The sequence below is a fragment of the Balaenoptera physalus genome (genome assembly GCF_965194825.1).
Source record: "Balaenoptera physalus genome assembly, chromosome: 6".
In the NCBI taxonomy this organism is placed as follows: Eukaryota; Metazoa; Chordata; class Mammalia; order Artiodactyla; family Balaenopteridae; genus Balaenoptera; species Balaenoptera physalus.
The window spans coordinates 105,047,309-105,073,103 of record NC_138885.1 but is presented as its reverse complement, the minus strand read 5'-3'; the positions used below and the strand labels follow the sequence as shown (position 1 = coordinate 105,073,103).

The window sequence follows — 25,795 nt, the reverse complement described above, 5'->3', positions numbered from 1 at the left end:
TATTGGAGTATAGTTGATTTTGTTGTGTTAGTTTCAGTTGTACAGCACAGTGAATCAGTTATACATATACATATATCCACTTTCTCATTTTTTTTTAGATTCTTTTCCCATATAGGCCATTACAGAGTATTGAGTAGAGTTCCCTGTGCTGTACAGCAGGTTCTTATTAGTTGTCTATTTTATATATAGTAGTGTGCATAAAAATTGGTATTCCCGATTAACTGAATACCTACTAATGAAAAGAACCATCTCTTCTTTAAGGTATCATCCTGTATAGCCATCCTTATCCAGGAGTGCAAGACCAAGAACAAGCCACGTAAGCAGACATATATGGCATGACTCTTTTCTCCTTGGCTTATTGAGCTTTTGTATAAAGTGCTATAATTGGAAATCACAGTTGTATCTGAACGAATGTCAGTCTAGAAGAGCTGGTAATATAAGTCACTCACTGGGATAAAAGTAGATTTCTGATAGTGTGTAGAGTGAGGTTGCCAAGTAGAGCTTGTTGACTGTAGATTCACAGAATCTCCTGCTTTTGTAAGTCAAGTGCATAAGTGTTTCATCATTTCAACTTCCCTGCATAGCATTTAAGTACGATTTCTATGCTCAAGAACTATATCTCTTGCATACACCCTGTAGCCCTTGGAGACTGAGGTTTTTCCATCAAATATCCCTAGTCAATTCAGATGCACTCAAGCTACATTTATCCCAGGGTCACAGCCAAGTCATGTAGAAGATATTACCTGGCTACCTTGCAAGAAGACTAATTTGTGTCACAGCCAACTCTTGCACTGTTTTGTTGATGGCTTTAGCCATGAATCTTTCTGAAAAGAAAAGAGTTCTCAAAACTTATGTGTGCTCTCCTCTCCCTATTACTCAATGTAGAATGAGCAGCTTAATCGATATTTTAGTGGCACTCTCCATCCTGCTGGGCTACTCTGTCACCACTGCCAGCTTTGTCACCTATGTTGTACGGGAGCATCAGACCAAAGCCAAGCAGCTGCAGCACATTTCAGGCATTGGTGTCACATGCTACTGGGTAACAAACTTCATTTATGACATGGTGAGTAACTTGTGTCTTTGCAAGAAAGACAGGACCGATTTGGGTAGAAGACAGTTTTATATTTGAGATTTATTTGCCCTGGTTTGTTCAGATTATTACCACAAAGACAATAAATTAAGAAAAAAATTGCATCAGGCTTATATTCATCCAGTGGTTGGAAGAAAGAGAAATCCACCTGCCTTGCCCTTATCTCTGTGGTCTGAGGACCTTCTATATCAGATTCCCCAGGACATTTGTTAGAATCCAGATTGCTGGTCCTCACTCCAGACTTAAGAGGTCCATATCTTGGGAGTGGAGCATGGAGAATATGCATTTTTAATAACCGCTCCCCCAAGTTATTTTAAGCACATCGAAGTTTGAGAACCACTACTGTGGAGAAATGGAAGCTTAGGAGCAGAATAGCCTTGCCCAGTGGTACCACATAAGCAAGCTTATAAAAATTTAATCAACTAATAGTGAAAAATTCGAAGTAGTAGCCTCTGCTGAATGACACATTAGAGATTAGTAGGGAAAATAAAGGGTGAATTTAATTGATAGCTCTCTTATTTGCATAAAATGGTCCCAAATTCAGATGGTTTTTCTTGACTCCAAATGTGTCAGTATGGCCAAAAGCCCAGGATGGGTATGTATTTGCCTGGTGATTATGGTGAAATTGTCATTGGCTTGCAGGGTTGGAGAGTAATTAACTGCCTATCCGTTTGGTTAATGTATCCAGTGAGGTCTGAAATGCGATTGTTGTAGAAGTCAAATCTAAAAAAAAAATGGTAATGATTCCTCTGGACTTAATAGAAGCTTTAATATGTCAAGAAAGCTTAAACTACACACTTCTTTGAAGGGCTACTTACTACTTAGATTCTGGTTCTCATTCCAATTTTAGAAGATTTTCCTCCCTAATTAAATTCCCATCTCTTTCATTGTGTACATCTTGCTGCAAACCCTCAGCATTTACTATTTCTGCTTGCCGATGAAACACTGAATTCTTTGTTCATATCCTTGTGATTCCAAGAATGTGTGGTACCCACTGCCCTGCTGTTTTGCACAGAGTGGCTCACACTGATAACCAAGCCTTAGAAATCAACCATCTGAGAGAGTTCCAGCGTTCAAAATGAAATCAATACTTTGAGGGCTGAATCGAATACAAAGATACCTGGCTGTCTTATCTTTCTCACTGAACCTTTGTCACCAAATGATCCCAAGTCTCAAAGCCTGGAGGGAGGAACACCAGGGACTCTGAGTATCTCTATAAAGATGGAGACTGGCTTGACCTCGTATTGCAGGAGACAAATTCTAGAGTGAAATCAATGTAAAATGAACTGAATGTTACAAGCAACAAGAACATAGATAAAACTTCATTTCTTCAAGTGTTTCTAGTTCAATTTGTTACAGTTCTAAACTAGATGGGCTATTGATTTTTTAAAAAATATTTGCCATGTATTAAACATAGTTTTACATATTCCCATAGGCCTTCTATTTGGTGCCTGTAGCATTTTCAATTGGTGTCATTGCAATTTTCAAGTTACCTGCCTTCTACAGTGAAAACAACCTAAGCGCTGTATCTCTCCTACTTCTGTTGTTTGGGTAAGCTGCAGTGAAAGAATTAACAGAATTAAATGCTCCTAGATACAAACAGGACCTAAATCTCATTAGCTAATTTACAGTTGTCTTGGGGTTTCATTAGCCATGAGTAATGATTGACAATACATTACACCTGCTGTCCATAGTTTGTAAAGTGTAATACTTGTGAAAATTAATGTTGTTGTTGTTAACAGAATACCTGTCATTAATGAGCACTTACTGGGTGCTGACTGTCACACTTAACAATTTACATATGTAATTTAATTTACGTAAAAATGGAGGCCTTAGAATGATCAGAAAAATGTGTATACATGTATGAATTTATGTATTAACAAGTTGTGAGTATATATAAATATATAAGGCATTAAAAAGTAAATATATTCATGTATATTTATTTTTATTTTTATCGATGCCTAAGAACACACATAATATTGTTTCTGAATTAGGGTAATTAATACAGGTAATACAGTTTGATATAACCAATACTTATGGTAGCAGTTCTTTCTGCCCTGAATGAATGGGTAGCATCCATTTAGTTAGCAGTTGTAGCTGATGAAGGATCTCTCTATCTCTAGTTCTACTTCATTACCCCAAAGGTTGCTCAAGTATTTGCTCACAACAGGACATGCAGCCTCTAAGCATACTCTGTCTGCTTAGCTAGCCGACAATGTCGTTTTTTTCCTCAACTTTAAATTATAAGATATATCTATTAAACACATTTCTGAGCCAAAAAAAAATGTCTTGCCTGGGTGGGGTAACACCATCTCTAGGAAAAATTAATCTGTAATTGTAATGACTACTCAAGATTCCTTAAAAGACCTTTACTGTCATTTAAAAAGCGTGCTTCACTTTTTTTTTTTGGCTGTTGTTAAAAAGAGGGATAAAAGAGAGATCTAACTACAAGGCTTGACAACTGATGTCTAATGTTTATTTTCACTTTGGAACACTATCGAAGTTATATATTTAATAAAAGAATAATTACGGCATGATTTTAATTCTTAGTGTTATTAACATAAAGGTATGCCACATTTTCTTGGATGTACCTGCTGGCTGGGCTCTTCCATGAAACAGGAGTGGCTTTCATCACTTATGTCTGCATCAACCTTTTTTTTGGCATCAATTCCATTGTTTCCCTGTCGGTGGTGTACTTCCTTTCCAAGGAAAAGCCTAATGATATGGTAAGGTCCTTTATTAGTCTGCTAAACTTCAGTTCTTGTATCAAATGCTTCAACATGTTCCAAGGTGGAGAGATTGTCTGTATTTTGCATTCTCTAAATAGAATAGGGGAATTTCATTTGATTCTATTAAATATAGTAGAGGGGAAACTATGGCATTTTAAAATTCTTTTTAGGTTCCATCTAGGTTAATGTCTATGATTATATTTATGCAGTGTCAAAACTATTGACGTTTGATAGGGCTTGAGTAGGTAAATGGAGATACATTCAGTCAGATACCTTGTATGGCACTACAAAACTCATGCAACCAATCGGTCAGCTAAACTTTTTACTCATTAACAAATTGTTATGGTATGGTAGGGACAAGGACAATGGCTTAGTTATATGACTGTGGGTTAAGATTCATTTGAACATCCATAGAGAAAAAACCTGATTCATTCCCTTTCAGTCATGTATTGGAGTCTACTTCACTGTAAGCATCACTTTCCGTTCAGAGCTAACAGTCATGATTGGTGACAAGGGAAGTCCTACCAGTGCTGGGCAATTGAATGGAAAAGAATAGAAAGAAAATGAAGTGAGGAATAGACAAGCACACTCAGTGCTGGACCACTGAATGGAAAAGAATAGAAAGAAAATGAAGTGAGGAATAGACAAGCACACTCCAGGAGGAAGAAGAAAATTCATGAGGTGCAAGTGGTGGTCCCAAGCGTGAATAACGTGAAAATGAGCCATTTGCTCCTCGTTGAGATAGGTTGTCTCTCCTTCCGTATCATTTTACCATTTTATTCCCTCTTCTAGTAGGAATTACCTTAGGTTCTGAAACTTTACTGTACTAAATCCCTCCTTTACTCAGACACCTACCCATAGATACTCTATCCGACCCTAGCCCCCTGGCGGTCACTACATTCCTAGGACCTAAGGCAGGTCTAGAGGTGATTCTGCCCCCAGGGTTTGGCCTGACACCTTAGACCATCTCAAATATATATATATAAAATCCTTTTTGGCTTGTATTTTAGTAATAAATCTCCACCATTTGCTTATAGTAAATGTTTATATGTAAATTCAGTATGCATGTGAAACAATTGCCAATCTAGATAAGCTTCTCAGGTTTCAATATTTATCTACCTCTAGTTTCAATTTTTTGTCAATTTGTTGGAAGGCTAACACTGAGCTTTATTTTTATTTCTTTTGTTTCAGACTTTAGAACTTATTTCTGAAACCCTCAAGCGCATTTTCCTGATTTTCCCGCAGTTCTGTTTTGGCTATGGTTTGATTGAACTTTCTCAACAACAGTCAGTCCTAGACTTCTTAAAAGCATATGGAGTGGAATATCCAAGTGAAACCTTTGAGATGGATAAACTAGGTGCAATGTTTGTGGCTTTGGTTTCTCAAGGAACCATGTTCTTTTTCTTGCGACTTTTAATCAATGAGTGGCTAATGAATAAACTCAGGTAAATACAATGAAAATAGTGTTTGACATCCATGACAAAACTCAATTCAAAATATTCAGAGAGGGGTCAGTAGTCTAAGCTTCTTAATTAGTAATATGGAAATGTTTTGCTCAAAAAACTTTTAAAAATTGTAACATAATTCACAATCTACTTAATTCAGTAAATAGTTATCAGACTTTACTGTGGCTCTGCAGGTACTATAAAGTGAGGGAGTAAAATTAAATAAGCACAATTGTTAGCCTCCAAGAGATCAAGATTCAGTGGTAGAGAGAAAATATGTACATAAACAAAAGATGTAGTCTTTGAGTTGTATTTGGAAGGATACATGTATGTAGGAGTATGTAGAATATTAGCAATGGATTTGGGAAAAGAAGATTGAGTAAAGTGAGGACAAAATCATAAATAAAAATACACATACCATTGACCCAACAATTCTACTTCTAGGAATTTTTCCAATAGATATGCTAACACATATGCAGAATTGTGTATCTATAAAGTTACTCATCATAGCAAAAGAATTCCTAATAGCAAAAGAATGAAAACAACCTAAATGTCCTTCATTTGGGAGCTGGTTAAATGAATTATATGTATAATTTATCAATGAAACACTATGCAGCCATTAGAAAGAATGATACAGTTCACTATGTAATGTTTGGGATTACTTCTAATATTTATTAAGTGAGAAATGCAAGTTCAGAACTATAAATGAAGTATATTACAATTTGAGTTTTAAAAAAGGAATATATATTACTTATGCATACATATGCATAGATTATTTCTAATTATGAGTGCCTCTGTTAAAAAACTGTATATGGTTGAAGGAGACTTAACTTTTCACTAAATATTCTTCAGTACCATTTTAATTTTAATACATGAAGTGCATGTATCACCTATTGAAAAATAAGATTTAAGTTAATAATAATCAAAGGAAAGACAAGAGCAAAGATAGAAAAATCTTGAGGCATATTTGAGAAATGAGTAATACAATTTGACTGGAGCATAGACTAGATGTAATGAAAGAGTAGGAGCTAAAGCATGGGGTTGGAAAATTATGGAGTCTACTGATTGGTTAAAAAGCGATAGCTTGGACTTTATTCAAGAAACAAATAGTAGCACATTAAAGGTTTTTGAACAGACACCAACAGGATCAAATGGTGCTTTAGGAGCTGTGATTTTTGTGGAGACAGTGCATATTGTAAGGGAAGAGTCAGAGACGCTGGACCAGTTTGAGGTTCTTGGATAAATCTATGTGAAAAAAAAAAATGAAAACCTGTGATGGTAATAGAAAAAGACAGAAAATGATAGATGACTGGCTGTTATAATGCATTTCCAGTGCTAAGAGTCTGACTGCATGAGTGGATTTTGGAATGGGGATGTTTTCAAAGAAAACATCACAATTGGAATCTCGGGGGGTATCACTAAAAGAAACAGGGGACATTGGGAGGAAGACCTGAATTGATTTGTTGGTTTGGTTTGCTTTGGTATTCATTAGGCAAGATACTGAAGTGGGTTTGAGATTTCGTGAGTTTTCAGGACTGATAACCTTAATATATTGGCTAGATCCTAGGTAAGACATTCACAGTAAAAAGACTGTAGAATAACATTCATATCATGATGACAAAAGAAGAAATAGAGAGGATTTAAAAAAGGTGATCATTGATCATGGGCTTGTAAAGTGTTGAGTCTTACTAATGACTTTAGTCTCTCTGTTAGGCAGTAACTTTCAAACCCAAACTAATTTCCTTAGTTACTGAAATTAAAATTCTGACTTTTAATAGTGGATCTGTAAGCATTTAAGTCATGGAAAGCAAAAGCTGTTTCCCAAATATTATAACAAATATTGTAAAGAGCATCCATACTAATTTTTAAGTTATTTGAGTACCATAATGCATTAAAAAATTTAAAAGAAACCTAGTATGTGATAGCCCACTTTTAATGAAGTGAGAACTTATTAAAATATGTCAAAACTGAGTGGTACCATTTCAAAGTCATTGATGCAGAATCATTGGGCCCATTTTTTAGACTCTTCTTCAAAAAATTTCATTCTTCACCTGTCATTGAGACCATAGTTGAAGATGAAGATGTGTGGGCTGAGAGGTTTAGAGTTGAGAACGGTGTGAATGAATATGACCTGGTCCAACTCCATCGTCTTACAAAGACCTACCACCTTATCCACAAAAAGATTATAGCTGTAAACAACATCAGCATTGGGATACCTGCTGGGGAGGTAAGGAACAGTGTTTTGTTTCTAGCTATCCTTTGTACTGACATGGTAAGTGGCAAAAATCTTTATCTTTCCTTAATGTTTTTCTAGAAATACGAAAGTCAACCTCTGAGTATTTTGATGGAGTCTGTATATGTAGCTTACATGTGTCTATGTGTTACTTACCCCGTAAGTCTTCGTTCTGGCAGGGAGGACTCACCACACACCCAGCCCTGAGCCCCTCCCAAGTTACTGTCCTCCCTGAGTGGACTTCCAGTCAAGCAGTCGATGCAGGGTGCTCTTTTCAACTCTTAGTTTCCAGGGCTCTGCAAAGGACAGCGTAAAGAACTCAGTTGTCGGGAGTGAGGCGCTAGAGCTGCATTCACGTTCACGTTCTTGCTGTTTTCCTAGAAGCCCTAGGAAGGCAGCTTTGAAAGGAGGAGAAGAATGTGGACATTTCCCTTTTTGCCGAAATGCATCAGGTTTACTCTACCACATAAAGAGATCATCGCTTCAGTAGCTTACTCAGTAAAGTTGTGATTTTGTGTGAATAATTTGAAATCTATAAATATAATTTCTTTGTCAGGTTAGCATATCTGACTTGGGTATTCTATCATGTCACACAGAGGTGTGCTATAATATAGTATGTAAAACAGGTCCTACGTATATGTAAAACGTTCAGATGATTAAAGGAAAAAAGATACTTAAGTACCTAATTGTTTTAAAAGAGAAAGTTTTATCCAGTGCCAACAAAGCACTGCAATATCCACGAGTAATTCGAGTGATTTATTTTTCTTGGTAATTTATTTCACCCAAGGAGAAGAAGAAAAGAGAGATAATAGTACCATGTCTTTGGTTTGAATTAAAGTTTACATCTTTTTTTTTTTTTCTCCCTCAAACCAGTGCTTTGGCCTTCTTGGGGTGAATGGAGCAGGAAAGACCACCATCTTCAAGATGCTGACTGGAGACATAATTCCTACAAGCGGAAACATTCTGATCAGAAATAAGATTGGGTATGAAAACAAATGCTTCAAATTACTGAACACAACATAATTAAATGAGAAAAATAATTAAAATGAACTCTTTATGTTATTTTGTGGTTTTATTATTAAATCCTTAGAGGAAAAACAGCTACTCGAGTGGAAATTTTTAAACCTTTAAGTATGACTATGATGGTGGGATTGTTTTTACCTCTTTTTACCAGACTCACCCATCACCATGACCCAAATAGAGCTACCTTCCCAACATCTGAGGACTAAGAGGGAAACATCTTCTCAAAGTCATTTGTGTTTTTGATTCTTTCAATTCAGGTCTCTGACTCACGTTGACTCTCACAGCTCATTAATTGGCTACTGTCCTCAGGAAGATGCTTTGGATGACCTGGTAACCGTGGAAGAACATTTGTATTTCTATGCTAGGATACATGGAATTCCAGAAAAAGACATTAAAGAAGTGAGTATAAGTGTGAAAAACTAGTTCATTTGAAAACCATTATTATTTCTGCTTCCCACACACCCACCCTCGAGACCAAGTTGACATCTGGAAAATTATGACATTTTTCTCCTGACAGTGATAATTAAGGCAGTATTAGCTTGATTGTGTATATCATAAATGAACCTATGAACTCGACTTTAGAAACATCTTGGCCCATGTTTGTTCAGCTGTCTTTTAAAAACTATCAAATAAAGAATGACATTTGCCTTAGGCTCTGGGTTGAGCCATGTTTGGTGATGCCTGTATATCCTTTAGTGTTCAGGTAAGTACTGAAACATGGAATTACCTACAAAATGCCCAAGTAAAATAGAATAGCTTCCAATTTGATTTTTTATATTTCTTTTTTTTTTTTTTTTTTTTTTTTGGCTGCATTGAGTCTTCTTTGCTGCATGCAGGCTTTCTCTAGTTACGTTGAGCAGGGGCTATTCTTCGTTGCGGTGCGCAGGCTTCTCATTGCGGTGGCTTCTCTTGTTGTGGAGCATGGGCTCTAGGCACGCAGGCTTCAGTAGTTGCAGCACCTGGGATCAGTAGTTGTGGTGTGCGGGCCCTAGAGCGCAGGCTCAGTAGTTGTGGCGCACAGGCTTAGTTGCTCCGCGGCATGTGGGATCTTCCCAGACCAGGGCTCCAACCCGTGTCCCCTGCATTGGCAGGAAGATTCTTAACCACTGCACCACCAGGGAAGTCCCTGAACTATTAATTTTTAAGTGGACCTTTGAAAATAAACTAAAATTTATGTTGAATTTAAATGTTTTAATTTTTACAGGAATGTATTTCTTCATTATAAAACTTTCTTTTCACAAGTAGCTTTTTTCCCGTTTAATGCTTTAAGGGTTTTGGCAAGGGAAAATCAACTTAAGTCCTCTTTTCCACCCACAGACTGTTCATAAACTCCTTAGGAGGCTTTACCTGATGCCCTACAAGGACAAAACTACCTCAATGTGTAGTTATGGCACAAAAAGAAAATTATCCACTGCACTGGCCTTGATAGGGAAACCTTCCATACTGTTGCTGGTAAGAGAATCATTGTGAAAAAGGCTACTACCTAATTAGAACCACATATCCAATAGTATGTGTAACAGTTCATTATCATTATTGCAATAAACATTTACTGAGGTCTCACTATATGCTACTTATTTTGTAAAACACTTTACATATATTGTCTCACTAAGGGAATTTATATCAGATAATTTGTTGCCACAAAAATATGCCCTCAGAAATGTTTTTGTCTGAAGCTATGGCTCAGTCGGTTTCAGAGGAAATATGGGAATCGGAAGTAGCTGAAACAAAGTCAGGATATTCAAATGAGTAAGTAAAATTATGACAGAATTTGATTCCCAGTTATTGAAGAAATCAGTTCTATTAGTAACTGATCAGGTGAACTAACACATTTTCCAACTTCTACCAAAAAGGAAATACACATTTGAGGACAACATGCTGTGCTAAAATGTTACTTCCTTGTTGCTTAAAAATACGAGTTACCTAGCTTGAGATGCAATCTTGACAATATGCCATTCTACTTTATCTGAATTTTTTGGAGGCAAGAAATACATGTCACGTTTATATTTTGACTAAGAGCTGAAAAATTAAATTGATCACCTGGAAATATAAATTACACTAGGAGTGACATAGCATTCTGCTCCCCAGGCCAAACACTGTGAAAAGTGTTTATTTCAGAGAAATAAGCTTGCCCTTATTTTGGAAGATCCCCTCCATTCAAGGACTTCCAAACTCCAAAAGAGGCTTAACTATATGCAATAAAATCACCAGTTATAAATCATCACATTATTCCAGAGATTAAGTAATATGGAGGATCAAATCATTTAAACTGCTCAGTTAGAGTAATGCACAACCCATCTCTCTGTGATACCGGAAGCTTATAATGCATTATATCCCTGCCAGTCGATGCTCATAATGGAATTCTATTGTATAAGTGTCCCTTAAATTGAAGAAAACAATCTTTAGGCACCCCTGTGAGATAATAGATGTAAAGTACTTTACAATGTTAAAAGCTGTATGCAAATATTATGTATTAATGAGCTGAGCTGAAATCAGGCTATGACAGAAAGATACCGTATTTTCTTTTATATATATTTACTGTAATGCCATTGTCTTCAAAAATAGGAACAGTGACAATACAACCTTTACTGTTTCCCCAAATTAACACTCATTTCTTTCTTTAAATTTAAATTTAACCCCTTGCTATAAAAATAAACCTCTGATGATCCTATGTATATACTTTCCATTTCAGACATATGTTTTTAATTTTTACCTAATCTTGACCTATAATTTGGTTTTTTAATCATCTGTCAGGATTTATTATTGCTTGTTTAGGTTTTTCATTGCTGCATTTCTAATTTTATGTCTGAATAATTTTTCTAAACATCGTTTACTTTAAAATGTAATTTATTATATCTTTCTATTTGGCAATTTCTGCAAATCTTACTTTTATTTCCCCAAGGAGTATTAAATTTCAATTAATAACATAAAACTGAAAATACACCTCAATCATATTAACAAAAACAAATCAAATTGAATTCTCTGTGCTTCACATAACATATTATCTCTCACTCACAGCCACAATTCTGCCATCAGGAGCAAGGTAGCAGTCTTGCTGATGTAGCTTCAAATATATATGTGACAATATGGTATTAAATGTAAAAATTCTTGCTTTGTCAGTAATTGAAGCAGAATTTTTTCCAAAGAAATATGAGAGACAAGTGTAAAGTAAGAGTACAACTTCACTGAGACACTTTTTAACACAGACTGACAATTTTAAATGATTAATTTTGAGCTTTTTGACAGCAGCAGAAAGAAGCCTATTAAGTATAAAACAAGTTAGCCACGTGACCTGGAAAAGTGATTTCTGTTCTAGGCAAGTGAGATGCAATGATTCATGTAAAGAACCTCATCAAAATTTAATTAATTTGATAAATTCTTCTTGTAACTTTCTGTTAAGGATGAGCCAAGCTCTGGGATGGATCCTAAATCAAAACGGCACCTCTGGAAGATCATTTCAGAAGAAGTACAGAATAAATGTTCCGTCATCCTCACTTCTCACAGGTAACCTGAGAGTCAGATGACACGATGTTAGGATGAGAGACGGGAAAGGTAATCCCGTGTAATATATACTGATAGTGAATGCCGCAATTGGATTAAAGTATTTTATGTTCACAGTCAAAGGAGCAAGTCCGGAAGGTTTCATGGTGAGACTCCAGCTCCTGTGGTGGGGCAGGGCCTAAGCAATCATTTAAAAAACAAATTTCCCATAACTTACGGCCCTCTTAATTCAACTATGCCTCCCTATTGCCTATCACATAAAATTCAGCATTTTTCGGCTTAGTATGCAAGGCCTTTTAATATCTGGCCCCGTCTAAACTTCTAGTCTTTTTTGCCTATGACACCCTCTCCTATCTGTCAATCTGAATGACTCGTGGTTCCATTTACACTCACTGCCCTTTCCTATCACGTGTACTTTCTTTGGCTGTGCCTTCTACTGGAGTTGATCTTTTCACAAAATCTCTCCAGGTTCTAATCTTACTAGTCCTTTAAGAACTAGTTCACAAGCCTTCTCCATGAAGTAGACCCTTCCAATCAATTAGGTAAAAAAGCTACTGAAGTATTTTCTCTGTGCCTTTCTTATAAGGTTGGCCTTGTGTTAAGTTCATCCTTTCGTTATAATGATCATATAGTAGAAAAAAGAACTAGGTATGTTTAGAATCAAGAGACTTGTTTATATCCTATATACTAGCCTTGCCCTAGCACAGTATATGTTCTGAAGCCAATCATTTAATTTCCATTAACTTTTTTTTTAACTTTTTATTTTATATTGGAGTATAGCCGATTAACAACATTGTGATAGATTCAGATGCACAGCAAAGGGACTCAACCATACATATACATGTATCCATTCTCCCCCAAACTCCCCTAATTTCCATTAACTTTTGTATTAAGTGGACAGGGTGATACCTAAGATCTCCTCCAGTTATCATCATCCATGAAATTAGAATTATATAATAAAGTACAGGTTAACTAGTTATAAACACAAAAGCATAAAAGCCAACTGAATATGGAGTATAAGGCATAATGAAAACAGCTTAGTATTATTCTGGAAACATTTCTTACGAAATGTAGGTCTTGAGTCAAAGTTTGAAAGAGCTTAAAAGAAATACTGTGTTTGATAGAGTGGGCAATCCAGGTGAGAGAGATGGCCTCAAGTTTGAGAAGAAACAGTAATAAACCCTATGTGAAGACATTTAATTTATATGTTAAAAGATTTTTTTGTTCTTCAAGGGAAAGGACATTTTAAGGAACTCAGATACTCAAACAGTGTTTCTAAGGTGCCATAATGAAAAAAGTTAAGCTTATGCTCATGAACTTAAACCAATTTTCTGTGCCTGGAATGCTGACATGATTCTGTCTTCCAGCATGGAGGAATGTGAAGCTCTCTGTACCAGGTTGGCCATTATGGTGAATGGAAGGTTCCAATGTATTGGATCGTTGCAGCATATTAAGAGCAGGTGAGGAACAAATGTATTGTTTAACACATGGTGTAGGGTAATCAATCTACCAGTACGATACTCACCTTCAGGGATTATCTCAGCAGCCCATCCTACAATGAGTAGTAAAACTGGAATGGAGAAACTAATCACTGATTCACCTTAAAGTTAAATTATAGTACTGAGGATTGAATTTTTTTTAATTAATAACCCCAAAACCTGGAATGCATAAAAGCTAATAATAATGATATCATTATTATTATTATTATTCCCCAACCAAAATACTCTCGGAAAGCAGTTTCAAGAGTTATTGGGACTTCCCTGGTGGCGCAGTGGTTGACAATCGGCCTGCCAGTGCAGGGGACACGGGTTTGAGCCCTGGTCTGGGAAGACCCCACATGCCACGAAGCAACTGGGCCCGTGAGCCACAATTACTGAGCCTGCACATCTGGAGCCTGTGCTCCGCAACAAGAGGCCGCGATAGTGAGAGGCCCGCGCACCGCGATGAAGAGTGGCCCCCACTTGCCGCAACTAGAGAAAGCCCTTGCACAGAAACAAAGACCCAACACACCCATAAATAAATAAATAAATAAATAAAATTAAAAAAAAAAAAAAAGAGTTATCTCGGTGACAAATGACAATGAAAACATGACGATCCAAAACCCATGGGATGCAGCAAAAGCAGTTCTAAGAGGGAAGTTTATAGTTATACAAGCCTACCTCAAGAAACAAGAAAAATCTCAAATAAACAATCTAACCTGACACCTAAAGGAACTAGAGAAAGAAGAACAAACAAAACCCAAAGTTAGCAGAAGGAAAGAAATCATAAAGATCAGAGCAGAAATAAATGAAATAGAAACAAAGAAAACGATAGCAAAGATCAATAAAACTAAAAGCTGGTTCTTTGACAAGATAAACAAAATTGATAAACCATTAGCCAGACTCATCAAGAAAAAGAGGGAGAGGACTCAAATCAATAAAGTTAGAATGAAAAAGGAGAAGTTACAACAGACACCGCAGAAATACAAAGCATCCTAAGAGACTACTACAAGCAACTCTATACCAATAAAATGGACAACCTGGAAGAAATGGACAAATTCTTTGAAAGGTATAACCTTCCAAGACTGAACCAGAAAGAAATAGAAAATATGAACAGACCAATCACAAGTAATGAAATTGAAACTGTGATTAAAAATCTTCCAACAAACAAAAGTCCAGGACCAGATGGCTTCACAGGTGAATTCTATCAAACATTTAGAGAAGAGCTAACACCCATCCTTCACAAACTCTTCCAAAAAATTGCAGAGGAAGGAACATTCCCAAACTCATTCCATGAGGCCACCATCACCCTGATACCAAAACCAGACAAAGATACTACAAAAAAAGAAAATTACAGACCAATATCACTGATGAATATAGATGCAAAAATCCTCAACAAAATACTAGCAAACAGAATCCAACAACACATTAAAAGGACCATACACCATGATCAAGTGGGATTTATCCCAGGGATGCAAGGATTCTTCAATATACACAAATCAATCAATGTGATACACCATATTAACAAATTGAAGAATAAAAACCATATGATCATCTCAATAGATGCAGAAAAAGCCTTTGACAAAATTCAACACCCATTTATGATAAAAACTCTCCAGAAAGTGGGCATAGAGGGAACCTACCTCAACATAATAAAGGCCATATATGACAAACCCACAGCAAACATCATTCTCAATGGTGAAAAACTGAAAGCATTTCCTCTAAGATCAGGAACAAGACAAGGATGTCCCCTCTCACCACTGTTATTCAACATAATTTTGGAAGTCCTAGCCACAGCAATCAGAGAAGAAAAAGAAAGAAAAGGAATACAAATTGGAAAAGACGAAGTAAAACTGTCACTGTTTGCAGGTGACATGATACTATACATAGAGAATCCTAAAAGTACCACCAGAAAACTACTAGAGCTAATCAATGAATTTGGTAAAGTTGGAGGATACAAAATTAGTGCACAGAAATCTCTTGCATTCCTGTACACTAATGATGAAAAATCTGAAAGAGAAATTAAGGAAACACTCCCATTTACCATTGCAACAAAAAGAATAAAATACCTAGGAATAAACCTACCTAGGGAGACAAAAGACCTGCATGCAGAAAACTATAAGACACTGATGAAAGAAATTAAAGATGATACCAACAGATGGAGAGATATACCATGTTCTTGGATTGGAAGAATCAATATTGTGAAAATGACTATACTACCCAAAGCAATCTACAGATTCAGTGCAATCCCTATCAAATTACCAATGGCATTTTTTACGGAACTAGAGCAAAAAATCTTAAAATTTGTATGGAGACACAAAAGACCCAGAATAGCCAAAGCAGTCTTGAGGGAAAAAAACGGAGCTGGAGGAATCAGACTCCCTGACTTCAGACTATACTACAAAGCTACAGTAATCAAGACAATATGGCACTGGCACAAAAACAGAAACATAGATCAATGGAACCAAATAGAAAGCCCAGAGATAAACCCACGCACCTATGGTCAACTAATCTATGACAAAGGAGGCAAGGATATACAATGGAGAAAAGACAGTCTCTTCAATAAGTGGTGCTGGGAAAACTGGACAGCTACATGTAAAAGAATGAAATTAGAACACTCCCTAACACCATACACAAAAATAAACTCAAAATTGATTCGAGACCTAAATGTAAGACCGAACACTGTAAAACTCTTAGAGGAAAACATAGGAAGAACACTGTTTGACATAAATCACAGCAAGATCTTTTGTGATCCACCTCCTAGAGTAATGGAAATAAAAACAAAAATAAACAAATGGGACCTCATGAAACTTCAAAGCTTTTGCACAGCAAAGGAAACCATGAACAAGACAAAAAGACAACCCTCAGAATGGGAGAAAATATTTGCAAACGAATCAACAGACAAAGGATTAATCTCTAAAATATATAAACAGCTCATTCAGCTCAATATTAAAGAAAGAAACAACCCAATCTAAAAATGGGCAGAAGACCTAAATAGACATTTCTCCAAAGAAGACATACAGATGGCCAAGAAGCACATGAAAAGCTGCTCAACATCACTAATTATTAGAGAAATGCAAATCAAAACTACAATGAAGTATCACCTCACACCAGTTAGAATGGGCATCATCAGAAAAATCTACAAACAACAAATGCTGGAGAAGGTGTGGAGAAAAAGGAACCCTCTTGCCCTGTTGGTGGGAATGTAAATTGATACAGCCACTATGGAGAACAGTATGGAGGTTCCTTAAAAAACTAAAAATAGAATTACCATATGATCCAGCAATCCCACTACTGGGCATATACCCAGAGAAAACCGTAATTCAAAAAGACACATGCACCCCAGTGTTCATTGCAGCACTATTTACAATAGCCAGGTCATGGAAGCAACCTAAATGCCCATCAACAGACGAATGGATAAAGAAGATGTGGTACATATATACAATGGAATATTACTCAGCCATAAAAAGGAACGAAATTCAGTCATTTGTTTAGACGTGGATGGATCTAGAGACTGTCATACAGAGTGAAGTAAGTCAGAGAAAAACAAATATCGTATATTAACACATGTATGTGCAACCTAGAAAAATGGTACAGATGAACCAGTTTGCAGGGCAGAAGTTGAGACACAGATGTAGAGAACACACATATGGACACCAAGGGGGAAAGCCACGTGGGCGTGGGGGTGGTGGTGTGATGAATTGGGCGATTGGGATTGATATGTATACACTGATGTGTATAAAATTGGTGACTAATAAGAACCTGCTGTATACAAAAATAAATAAAATAAAATTCAAAAATTCAGAAACATAAAATAAAATAAAATAAATGACAGGACTTCCCTGGTGGCGCAGTGGTTAAGAATCTGCCTGCCAGTGCAGAGGACACGGGTTCGAGCCCTCGTCCGGGAAGATCCCACATGCCGCGGAGCAGCTAAGCCTGTGCACCACAACTACTGAGCCTGTGCTCTAGAGCCCGTGAGCCACAAATACTGAAGCCCGTGCTCCTAGAGCCCAAGCTCCGCAACAAGAGAAGCCACCACAATGAGAAACCCGAACAAAAAAAAAAAAAAAAAAAGAGTTATCTCGGTAACAAATTAGATCTTAACAAGTACATGAAGGCATCGACTTTTATCTAACACGTTCATTTGCCATTTGCACAGGCTTTCAGCAAGCTATTTAACATTTTTACTACATTCAAAACCTTTTCATCAAAAATACATTGGGGAGATGTGCATAAATATCATACTATCAAATTAAAATTAAATTAATATTTTTATGTTTGTCAGAGTGCATATGCATTTATACATATCCATGTTAATCTTCCAACATCATGACATTACTTTATACCTTTGTCTGTACAATAGCTTGGCTTTCTTATAAGACAATATTAACCAAGATAAGAAAAAAGGATGAAAAAGGCCTTATATGTTGTTCCCAGAGAGTCTGTTGTGACATGTTTACAAACTCTATTTTTGGTGCAAACTGTTAGCTAGTATATTGATTTATTATTTATTTTTAAAAACCCAGTGATTTTAATCTTTACGATTGACATCGAATCTCCAATAACTTGCCTCTAAAGATTCTCTGCTTTAAATTAGAAAGTATGTAGCTCCAGGAATTTACATCAATTACCAATTCATGGATGCCAAAGAAAGCCAAGATTTTGTATTTTCTTTCTAATGCAACTTTTGTCCAAAGGATCTGACTTTGTATAGTGGTAGAAATAAATAAAAAGTCATGGCATTACACTATTTCCAGTTTGCAACATGCCCTGAACTTTTATGGCAAAATGATAGTCTTCATTATAGGAAAAGGGGCTATCATGGTCAGCTTGGGTCCTGTTTCATTATCTAGAATTCCAGAGGAGCTATTTCAGCAAAACATAACTCATAATGTATTTTGCACTTCTTTCTAGGTTTGGACGAGGATTTACCGTCAAGGTTCACGTGAAGAATGCTAGAGTGAGCATGGAGCCCCTCACAAGGTTCATGCAACTTCACTTTCCAAAAACATACTTAAAAGTAAGAGATTGACTGGTTTTGATAGTCATAATCTAATATCGTAGTGGATGTTTGTCATTTTCAAGCTGACCATAGCTTTATTATTCATCTTAATATATTTGTTAGTTCAAGATGCTTAAGATACTCTGAAGCACACTTAGTATTAACAGATAAAATCTTCAAATTAGTTATATATTTTTGTAGCTACTTAAGAGTAACATAGTCCTTTTACATACCTTTATTTCTTCCCACAAAGGCTTTATGACCATATCGTATTAGTTTTCAGGTTGTATACTTAACTAGATTATTAGTTACATATGTTAGGGAATTGAGGAATGACAGATACATATGACCAAGGGCATTTCTTCTAAGAAAAAAAAAATTACAAAGTTCCAGAATGTCACAGCTAGAAGACATTATCTCCTTTGCTTTCCTCACTTGAAAGATAAGCCCACAAAGTTTTGAGCAGAATTGCTTGGAAATCAAGTTCTTAAATCCCACACTACCTGAAACATCGCTCAATTAATTTCATCTTACATATACATATCAACAGGATGGACACACACAGATATATACATATAAATCTCACATAGTACATATTTAAATGCACTTGACAGAAAAGTTATCATTGTAACATCTTTGATGTGCAGGTAATTGATATAAGATGATTATAGCAAGTGATTGTTTTTAAACGGAAGTCAGTTGTGGAATGATGAAAAGAAATTGGAAGACTTGGGCTGAGGTCCAGCTCTGCCTGTGTGATTTCCAGCAAGACATTTAAAGTCTCTGAGCCTCGTATTCCTATTTTACAAATACTGTTGACATCTACTTCACAACACTGGTGTGAGAACCAAATGATAAAATGTCCACAAAGATGCTTCATAAACTGTCAGGCACCATATTAACGTGAAGTGATTTTGGAGAGCAAAATAGAGTTCATTTTTAAAAACAATTCTTTTATCTCTACAAAATACCTTTGCCTCAACCTCTGATTCTTATCAAAGTCCATTTTCTATCATCTAAATTAAAATCAAATTTAAAAATTAAAGGACACTTTTTTTTTTTTTTTTTTGCACAAACCACGTTGGTCATAGTACTTCTTCTTTCAGTGAACTTCCGGGTTGAAATCTGTGTTTATTCACTGAGTGATGAGATTACATTTGCCCTGGTCTGTTCCTCAGGGGGCTAGTGCTATACAAGACAAGTGCAGTGATGATAAGAGTTTGATTACTTCCTAAGCAGACCATTCTCTTCAAGTATGTGATGGTTTCTAGATCTCTAAAAGGGAAATAACCAAACAATAATTTGGGAGTAAAAATAAATATCAATAAGATAGCCTGATTGCAGTGACAGGTGTGATGTAAACACAAATCAATGAGAGGGGCTAGACAGTGAGCAAAGGAGTGAGAAGAGGGGTTTCCAGTAACGCAGGTCTGGAATACCAGGCTGCAATATACAATCTTGATCTGATCAATATATGTTACAGGGATTGTTTATGGAGTAAAAAAAACCATCCTGACCAAACTAGTGTTTAGGAAAGATTATCCTGGCTACTTTGTGCCAGAACATATGAGTGTATATGGTTTCTAAGCTTCTGAAGAGGCTGTTGCAATAACTCAGATGTGGAGTGGTGAGCATCAGGTTAATAAAATTGATGGTGCAAATAGAGAGGAAAGGTTACATTTGAGAGATATTTTAGAGGAAAAATAAATAAGATATGATAATTGATGAAATATGCAGAAAAGCAAGATGTTAAAGATACTCTAAGGAAATAAGAATAGGTTACTAAATTGATGGTGATACTACAGACTAAATAAAGTGAAAAGAACTTTAGAGTGAGTTAAGAAAGAATGTAGCATTATTTGAATGAGGTTTCTCATAGACAGTGCTTTTGAAATCTGGCAACTTTAGCCAATATAAATTGAACAGCTAATCCTTAGCCTTTTAGAACAATTCTAACATTAAAAAAAAAATGAAATTTCTAAAAGTTATCTCTGAAAACACTTACGTGAGCTAAGCGTAATCTGACATTGGCAATGCCATTCCACAATATTTTTTCCTAGGCAAGACTATAATGTCTTTATAAGTGCACATGAATGTAGAATATTTTGGAATTTTCATTAGCTTTTTAATTTGTTTTCTCTTGGATATTCATAAAACTTTTTATCTCGTCTTCGAAAGCTGTTAGTCTCAAAACATACCCATTATTTACACTGTGGCATCGTTTTCATAGGAATGAATTTCAGTACGTTTCTTAGCTCTTGTCAAGTTATGTCTAGTCAAGTCAATATTACCTGACATTGAGAAATACATTTTTTCTCTCTGGTTCCCACAGGATCAGCACCTCAGCATGCTAGAGTATCATGTGCCGGTCACCGCAGGAGGAGTAGCAAACATTTTTGATCTGCTGGAAACCAACAAGACTGCTTTAAATATCACAAATTTCTTAGTGAGTCAGACTACTCTGGAAGAGGTAAGCTGGATACCATGATCCGTGTGCACAATGTCACATTAATTATTACACATTCTGATTATTTCTTTTTAATGACATTGAATTTGTTTTTAATTGAAGCAGTATCTAAACTTGCACCTGAAAAACTTAGCTTAATTTACTTCTAAGTGCATTTTGGGATGTTAGGAAAAAATGTGAAAAGAGTTAACTATTTTTAATGGAGAAGAGAAGATTTTTTTCCTTCTAGACGACATCTATACCCATCAGTTATATGTATATGTAAAGCAGCAATTATTTTCATCTATAAAACAAATAGCTGTTAACACTTTCCTTACTTTCCCCTTGGTAGGTTTCTTAAATAACATTTCTATTGATTGGCTTCCTAGATTAGGGGAGGATGGGGTTATCTAGTGAGAATTTGGTGCCAAAGCTTTAGATCTGCTAGATTCAGGCAACCAAAGTGGTAAATGCAGGATTCTTTTGTTTCATTCACATCATCTGTCTTAATTACATTTATATTCAATAACTCGAGGCATCATGGAACATCCGTCATCACCTTTGCACTGTTTTAGTTTTATACAGTTCAACCAACCTGATATATAGAACATTTGATTGGACCTATCACTGGAATGGGTCTGAAAGTGAGGCTACAGAGGCCTCTGAATCATGCTGCATCTCATGGACAATTTTTTATGGGGAGTTAAGGCAATTATGGCTTTGCCAACACAGAAGATTTATCCTTTGACTTGTAACCAATTACCAGTATCATGTCTGGCACAAAGTAGACTCTCAATATTTTCTGGATGAATCTATGACTAATAGAATTTTAAACAAAGTCATAAAGGTCTGCCTGTTAAATAATAAGCTTACTGAACATAATGTTGTTGTGAGCTCTGTATACAAATTTTATTTTAGTGCATTAACTGTTGAAACTAGTGAAACTCTTGAAACTAGTGAAATTTCTCTCAACATCATCATACAAACATTTGGTAAGGGCTTGGGTTGGGCTCCTTGTTAAAAGATACTTGAAAGATACTGATACAGATCAAATAGATACAAATATGTGGCTATAGATATTTAATTATAGCTTTAGATTTATATTATAATTATAAATGTATTTATAGGTTGCAGATATAGATATGATTTTCAAACCCCAGATAAATTTCAATACCTAAAGGAAGGACTCCTAGTGAGAGTTTGTTTATGTGTTTGGGCGTGCCCCTATGAAATCTAGTTTTCTTCTTATTTGCTCTCCCATTGTGCATACACACACACCTTATTTCTTCCTTTGGTTTACCAAGTACTAATGGCTTTATTTCCCTTGAAAAATCAGGTTTTCATCAACTTTGCCAAAGACCAAAAGTGCTATGAAACTGCCGATACCAGTAGCCAAGGTTCCACCATAAGCACTGACTCACAAGATGACCAGCTGTAGTCTTAGTACCTCCAGCAAACTCAGTCTCAACAATGGCTGCATTTTGAGGAAGAGCCACAGAAGATACAAATTCCTCAAAATATCTTAATTTTAAAGTCTTATACTGTATTGGAAAGTTACAATTGTGCAAGACTAGCCAGTAGCTATAAATGGAAAGTTTTCTTTCTAAGGTCAGTGAATGTTTTTACTACTGAAATGAATTTCTGTCTACTCAACACTGTGAGCATGCTAGTGTGTAAGCTGCTGACTCTTATGCAAAGGTGAAACCACTGAAGATGAATGCCTTAATTTATTACTTTCAATAAAAAGACAGCTTACGAGCATGGCTATTGGCAGTTGAAAAGAAAGAGTGGAGAAGAAAAGTAAGGTAGTTTGGGGTAGGTAGAATTGGGAGAGCAAACAATTTATTTTCAGAAAATAACAGAATGAACATCATCATGAATACATGAATCTATTGTGATCTGTAAAGTGCCAAGGGCCAGATTAACATTGGCAGTAAGGAGTGGGCACAGTGTCTAGTGTGTGTATGTCATTTTCAGTACCTGTAAATACATGGGGACATACTGACCACCCCCCCCACGAAATGCCTTTCTACAAGAATGCTATAGAAGGGCAGTTTACCCTGGTGGTAAATAGAGCTTAAATCTATTCCTGCAATGCCTTGCCAATAGTAAGGCACGGAGCAGAGCAAGAAGCTACTTGCTTTTCGGCAGAAATAGGTGTGTCAGCTGGGCAGATACAAATCCTGAAAGGTGATAGAGAATTCATGTGCTGCTGGCAGACAACATTTTTTAAAGCTATTACAGAAAGGTTCATATTCTGGGTCTCTCTGAAGGAAACATTCCTATGGAGGGAAAATGAATATGAAGATAATTTTCAGCTAATTACCCAGCTGACCCAGAATCATATATATGGCTATAGAATAGACTTTGTAATAATGCCAAATTATATGGCCCTTGGGGAAGGTGCTTTACATAACGTGTGTGTGTGTGTGTGTGTGTGTGTGTGTGTGTCTATATAAATTTGCTTTGGCACAACTGTTTCTGTTTTGAAAATCAATAAAATCAACATTTAGTAAAAACAGTTCATGAAGTCATTTCATTTGTTAGGGAAGAGCCAGGAATTTAAAAATTGGAGTCACATGAATGACAAGCTCCCATGGGACCTGGCCTCTGCTTACTTCTGCACCTTCATCGCTTTCTTTCTCCTCTTCCTCTTTAGGGTGTAGCCATGCTGGCCTCTTTTTGGTTTTGCCAGTGCACCAAACTCCTTCCTCCCTCCACACCTCTGCGTGTATTTTGATACGTCTCCCTGCGTGACTTGCCCTTCCCCCACAGTTTGTGCCTAGCTAAGCCTTCAGAAATGTTCTTCTTTCTCAGAGACGCTTTCCTTCCCTAATTCTTCAGTTTAAATCTAATCCTCCAGTCCTAAAACTGCGCTCTATTGTACTTCCTAATTTTCTGTGAGAGCTTGCATCCTAATTTGTAATATATCTAGATTAATGATGTATATCTTAACAGATGGCAACAAAATTTAAGGTAGAAAATATCCTGTTGAATATAATACATAGATAAGCTTTCTGGAGTAGACAGTGTAATTCTGAGAGGATGAGTGTCTTCAGGAGTCCAAACAAGCAAAAAAATGGTCAGGCTCCATGAGAGAATAAAGGGATTTGTTTATTGTTCATTGTGTTTGTTATTGTGGTGGTTGGTTGCTTGCTTCTGAGCAGTTGTAGGAAGAGAAACACAGGGGGAGGAGAGAAAGGAAATGGAGAAAGGAGGAACCAGTGAGATGGTAGAAGGCTGAGTATTGAAGAGAAACTGAGTATTGAGAAACTAAGTGGTTGAATGGACTTTTTTTTTTTTAATACATTTATTTATTTATTTATTTTTGGCTGCTCTGGGTCTTCATTGCTGTGTGCGGGCTTTCTCTAGTTGTGGCGAGCAGGGGCTACTCCGTTGCAGTGCGCGGGCTTCTCATTGTGGTGGCTTCTCTTGTTGCAGAGCACAGGCTCTAGGCGCGTGGGCTTCAGTAGCTGCAGCATGCGAGCTCAGTAGTTGCAGCATGCGGGCCCTAGAGCGCGTGGGCTTCAGTAGTTGTGGCTTGCGGGCTCTAGAGTGCAGGCTCAGTAGTTGTGGCGCACGGGCTTAGTTGCTCCGTGGCATGTGGGATCTTCCCAGACCAGGGATCGAACCCACGTCCCCTGCATTGGCAGGCCGTGAATGGACTTTCAAAACCATGAATATCCAAATGTTTTCACATTCGTTTGCTGTGCAGCCATGCTGTGGACTGTCCTCCTACCCCTAAATCTTGGTTAAAGTCAGTCATACTTACAAATGCTTTATGTGAATGAGTGTCCAGTGGAAGTTGAGGAAGGGATGAGTTGTCTTCTTTGAAAGAGGCACAGAACAATGCCTGCTTCACCACCGAGCAGGAGAAGCCTGGCGGGAGGGGAGACCATGAGTCGGAGGGGCCCGGATGTGTGCTGAGCAGAGCTTCTGATCCCCCAGGATGTGGATCTGGGAGGTTCCAGCCAATCTCATCTACCTCTCAGTAGGCAGGGAAATCCAAGCTGGCCTCTGGATGACAGGGATGGCACTTTTGAGTGTTTATTTAGTATTTCTCTCCCTCACTAGACATGAAGCTCTATGAAGACAGGAGACCTACTTTGATCTTCCTAGTTTTCCCATCAGTACCTACACACACGATAAATATTTGTGGTACTCAATAAAGATTTGTTGGTTAAATAGATGAATAAATAAATGAGTGAGAAACAAAAGAGAAGCAGGCGTGGTTGGTATGGAAACCAAGCCTCTTTATTCTGTTTAAATCTATGAAATGCAGTGAAGTTTCCCATGAGGTAGTTTATTCATGGAGAAGAAAAAGGAAAGATGACGCTTTATTCCATAATACAGCTATTACAGTGAATCCACTGGAATAGGAGGATTTTGGTACCTTCTTTGGGAATGGAATTCTAATGCTTTGCTTCTGTACATTCCTGCACATGTATTTCTTCTTTGTCTTTTTTGTCTGTGAGGATGTACTGTATAAGAGTTTCACGGTGCATTTTTACATATAAGTAAGGAACGTACATAAAAAACTATTTGAACCCCCATCCCTTGGGGCTTCTCTGCAGTAGAGAAAATGTTTTGAGAATTCCCAGTTCTTGGAGGACTGCCTCCACTCTGGATAACCCGTACAGATTCTGCTTTTTCATATGAGTTACCTAAATTACCTCTGAGGATTGTGGCAATCTTCACCTCACCTATAAAACCTGATTTTCATAATATTAAAACATTTGGAAAAATGATATGTACAACTACCTTCTCCAAATATGCTCCCTGCCCGAATGATTCATTCTTCTCCTCAGAGATGATAATTCCCTAGACAACAGCAAATGCCCTCCTGGG

General features: G+C 36.8%; 1 protein-coding gene across 4 annotated transcripts in view; it reads left to right on the top strand.

Annotated features, from left to right (window-relative positions):
* Positions 1–23,468, top strand: part of ABCA12 (ATP binding cassette subfamily A member 12) — a 186,481-nt gene extending 163,013 nt beyond the window's left edge. For 2 of the 4 annotated variants that reach the window (XM_082467468.1, XM_082467467.1), the window contains 14 exons: positions 262–316; positions 886–1,063; positions 2,526–2,641; positions 3,657–3,816; positions 5,011–5,264; positions 7,287–7,491; positions 8,371–8,480; positions 8,778–8,919; positions 9,838–9,972; positions 11,918–12,021; positions 13,386–13,478; positions 18,414–18,519; positions 20,834–20,971; positions 22,284–23,468. In XM_082467468.1, the coding sequence (XP_082323594.1) occupies positions 262–316; positions 886–1,063; positions 2,526–2,641; positions 3,657–3,816; positions 5,011–5,264; positions 7,287–7,491; positions 8,371–8,480; positions 8,778–8,919; positions 9,838–9,972; positions 11,918–12,021; positions 13,386–13,478; positions 18,414–18,519; positions 20,834–20,971; positions 22,284–22,385 (1,898 nt within the window). In that variant the 3' untranslated portion in view covers positions 22,386–23,468. Of the gene's footprint in view, positions 1–261; positions 317–885; positions 1,064–2,525; positions 2,642–3,656; positions 3,817–5,010; positions 5,265–7,286; positions 7,492–8,370; positions 8,481–8,777; positions 8,920–9,837; positions 9,973–11,917; positions 12,022–13,385; positions 13,479–18,413; positions 18,520–20,833; positions 20,972–22,283 lie in introns of those variants that run through there. The other 2 variants (XM_082467469.1, XM_082467470.1) reach the window with 2 other exon arrangements.
* The last annotated feature ends 2,327 nt before the right edge of the window (positions 23,469–25,795 follow it).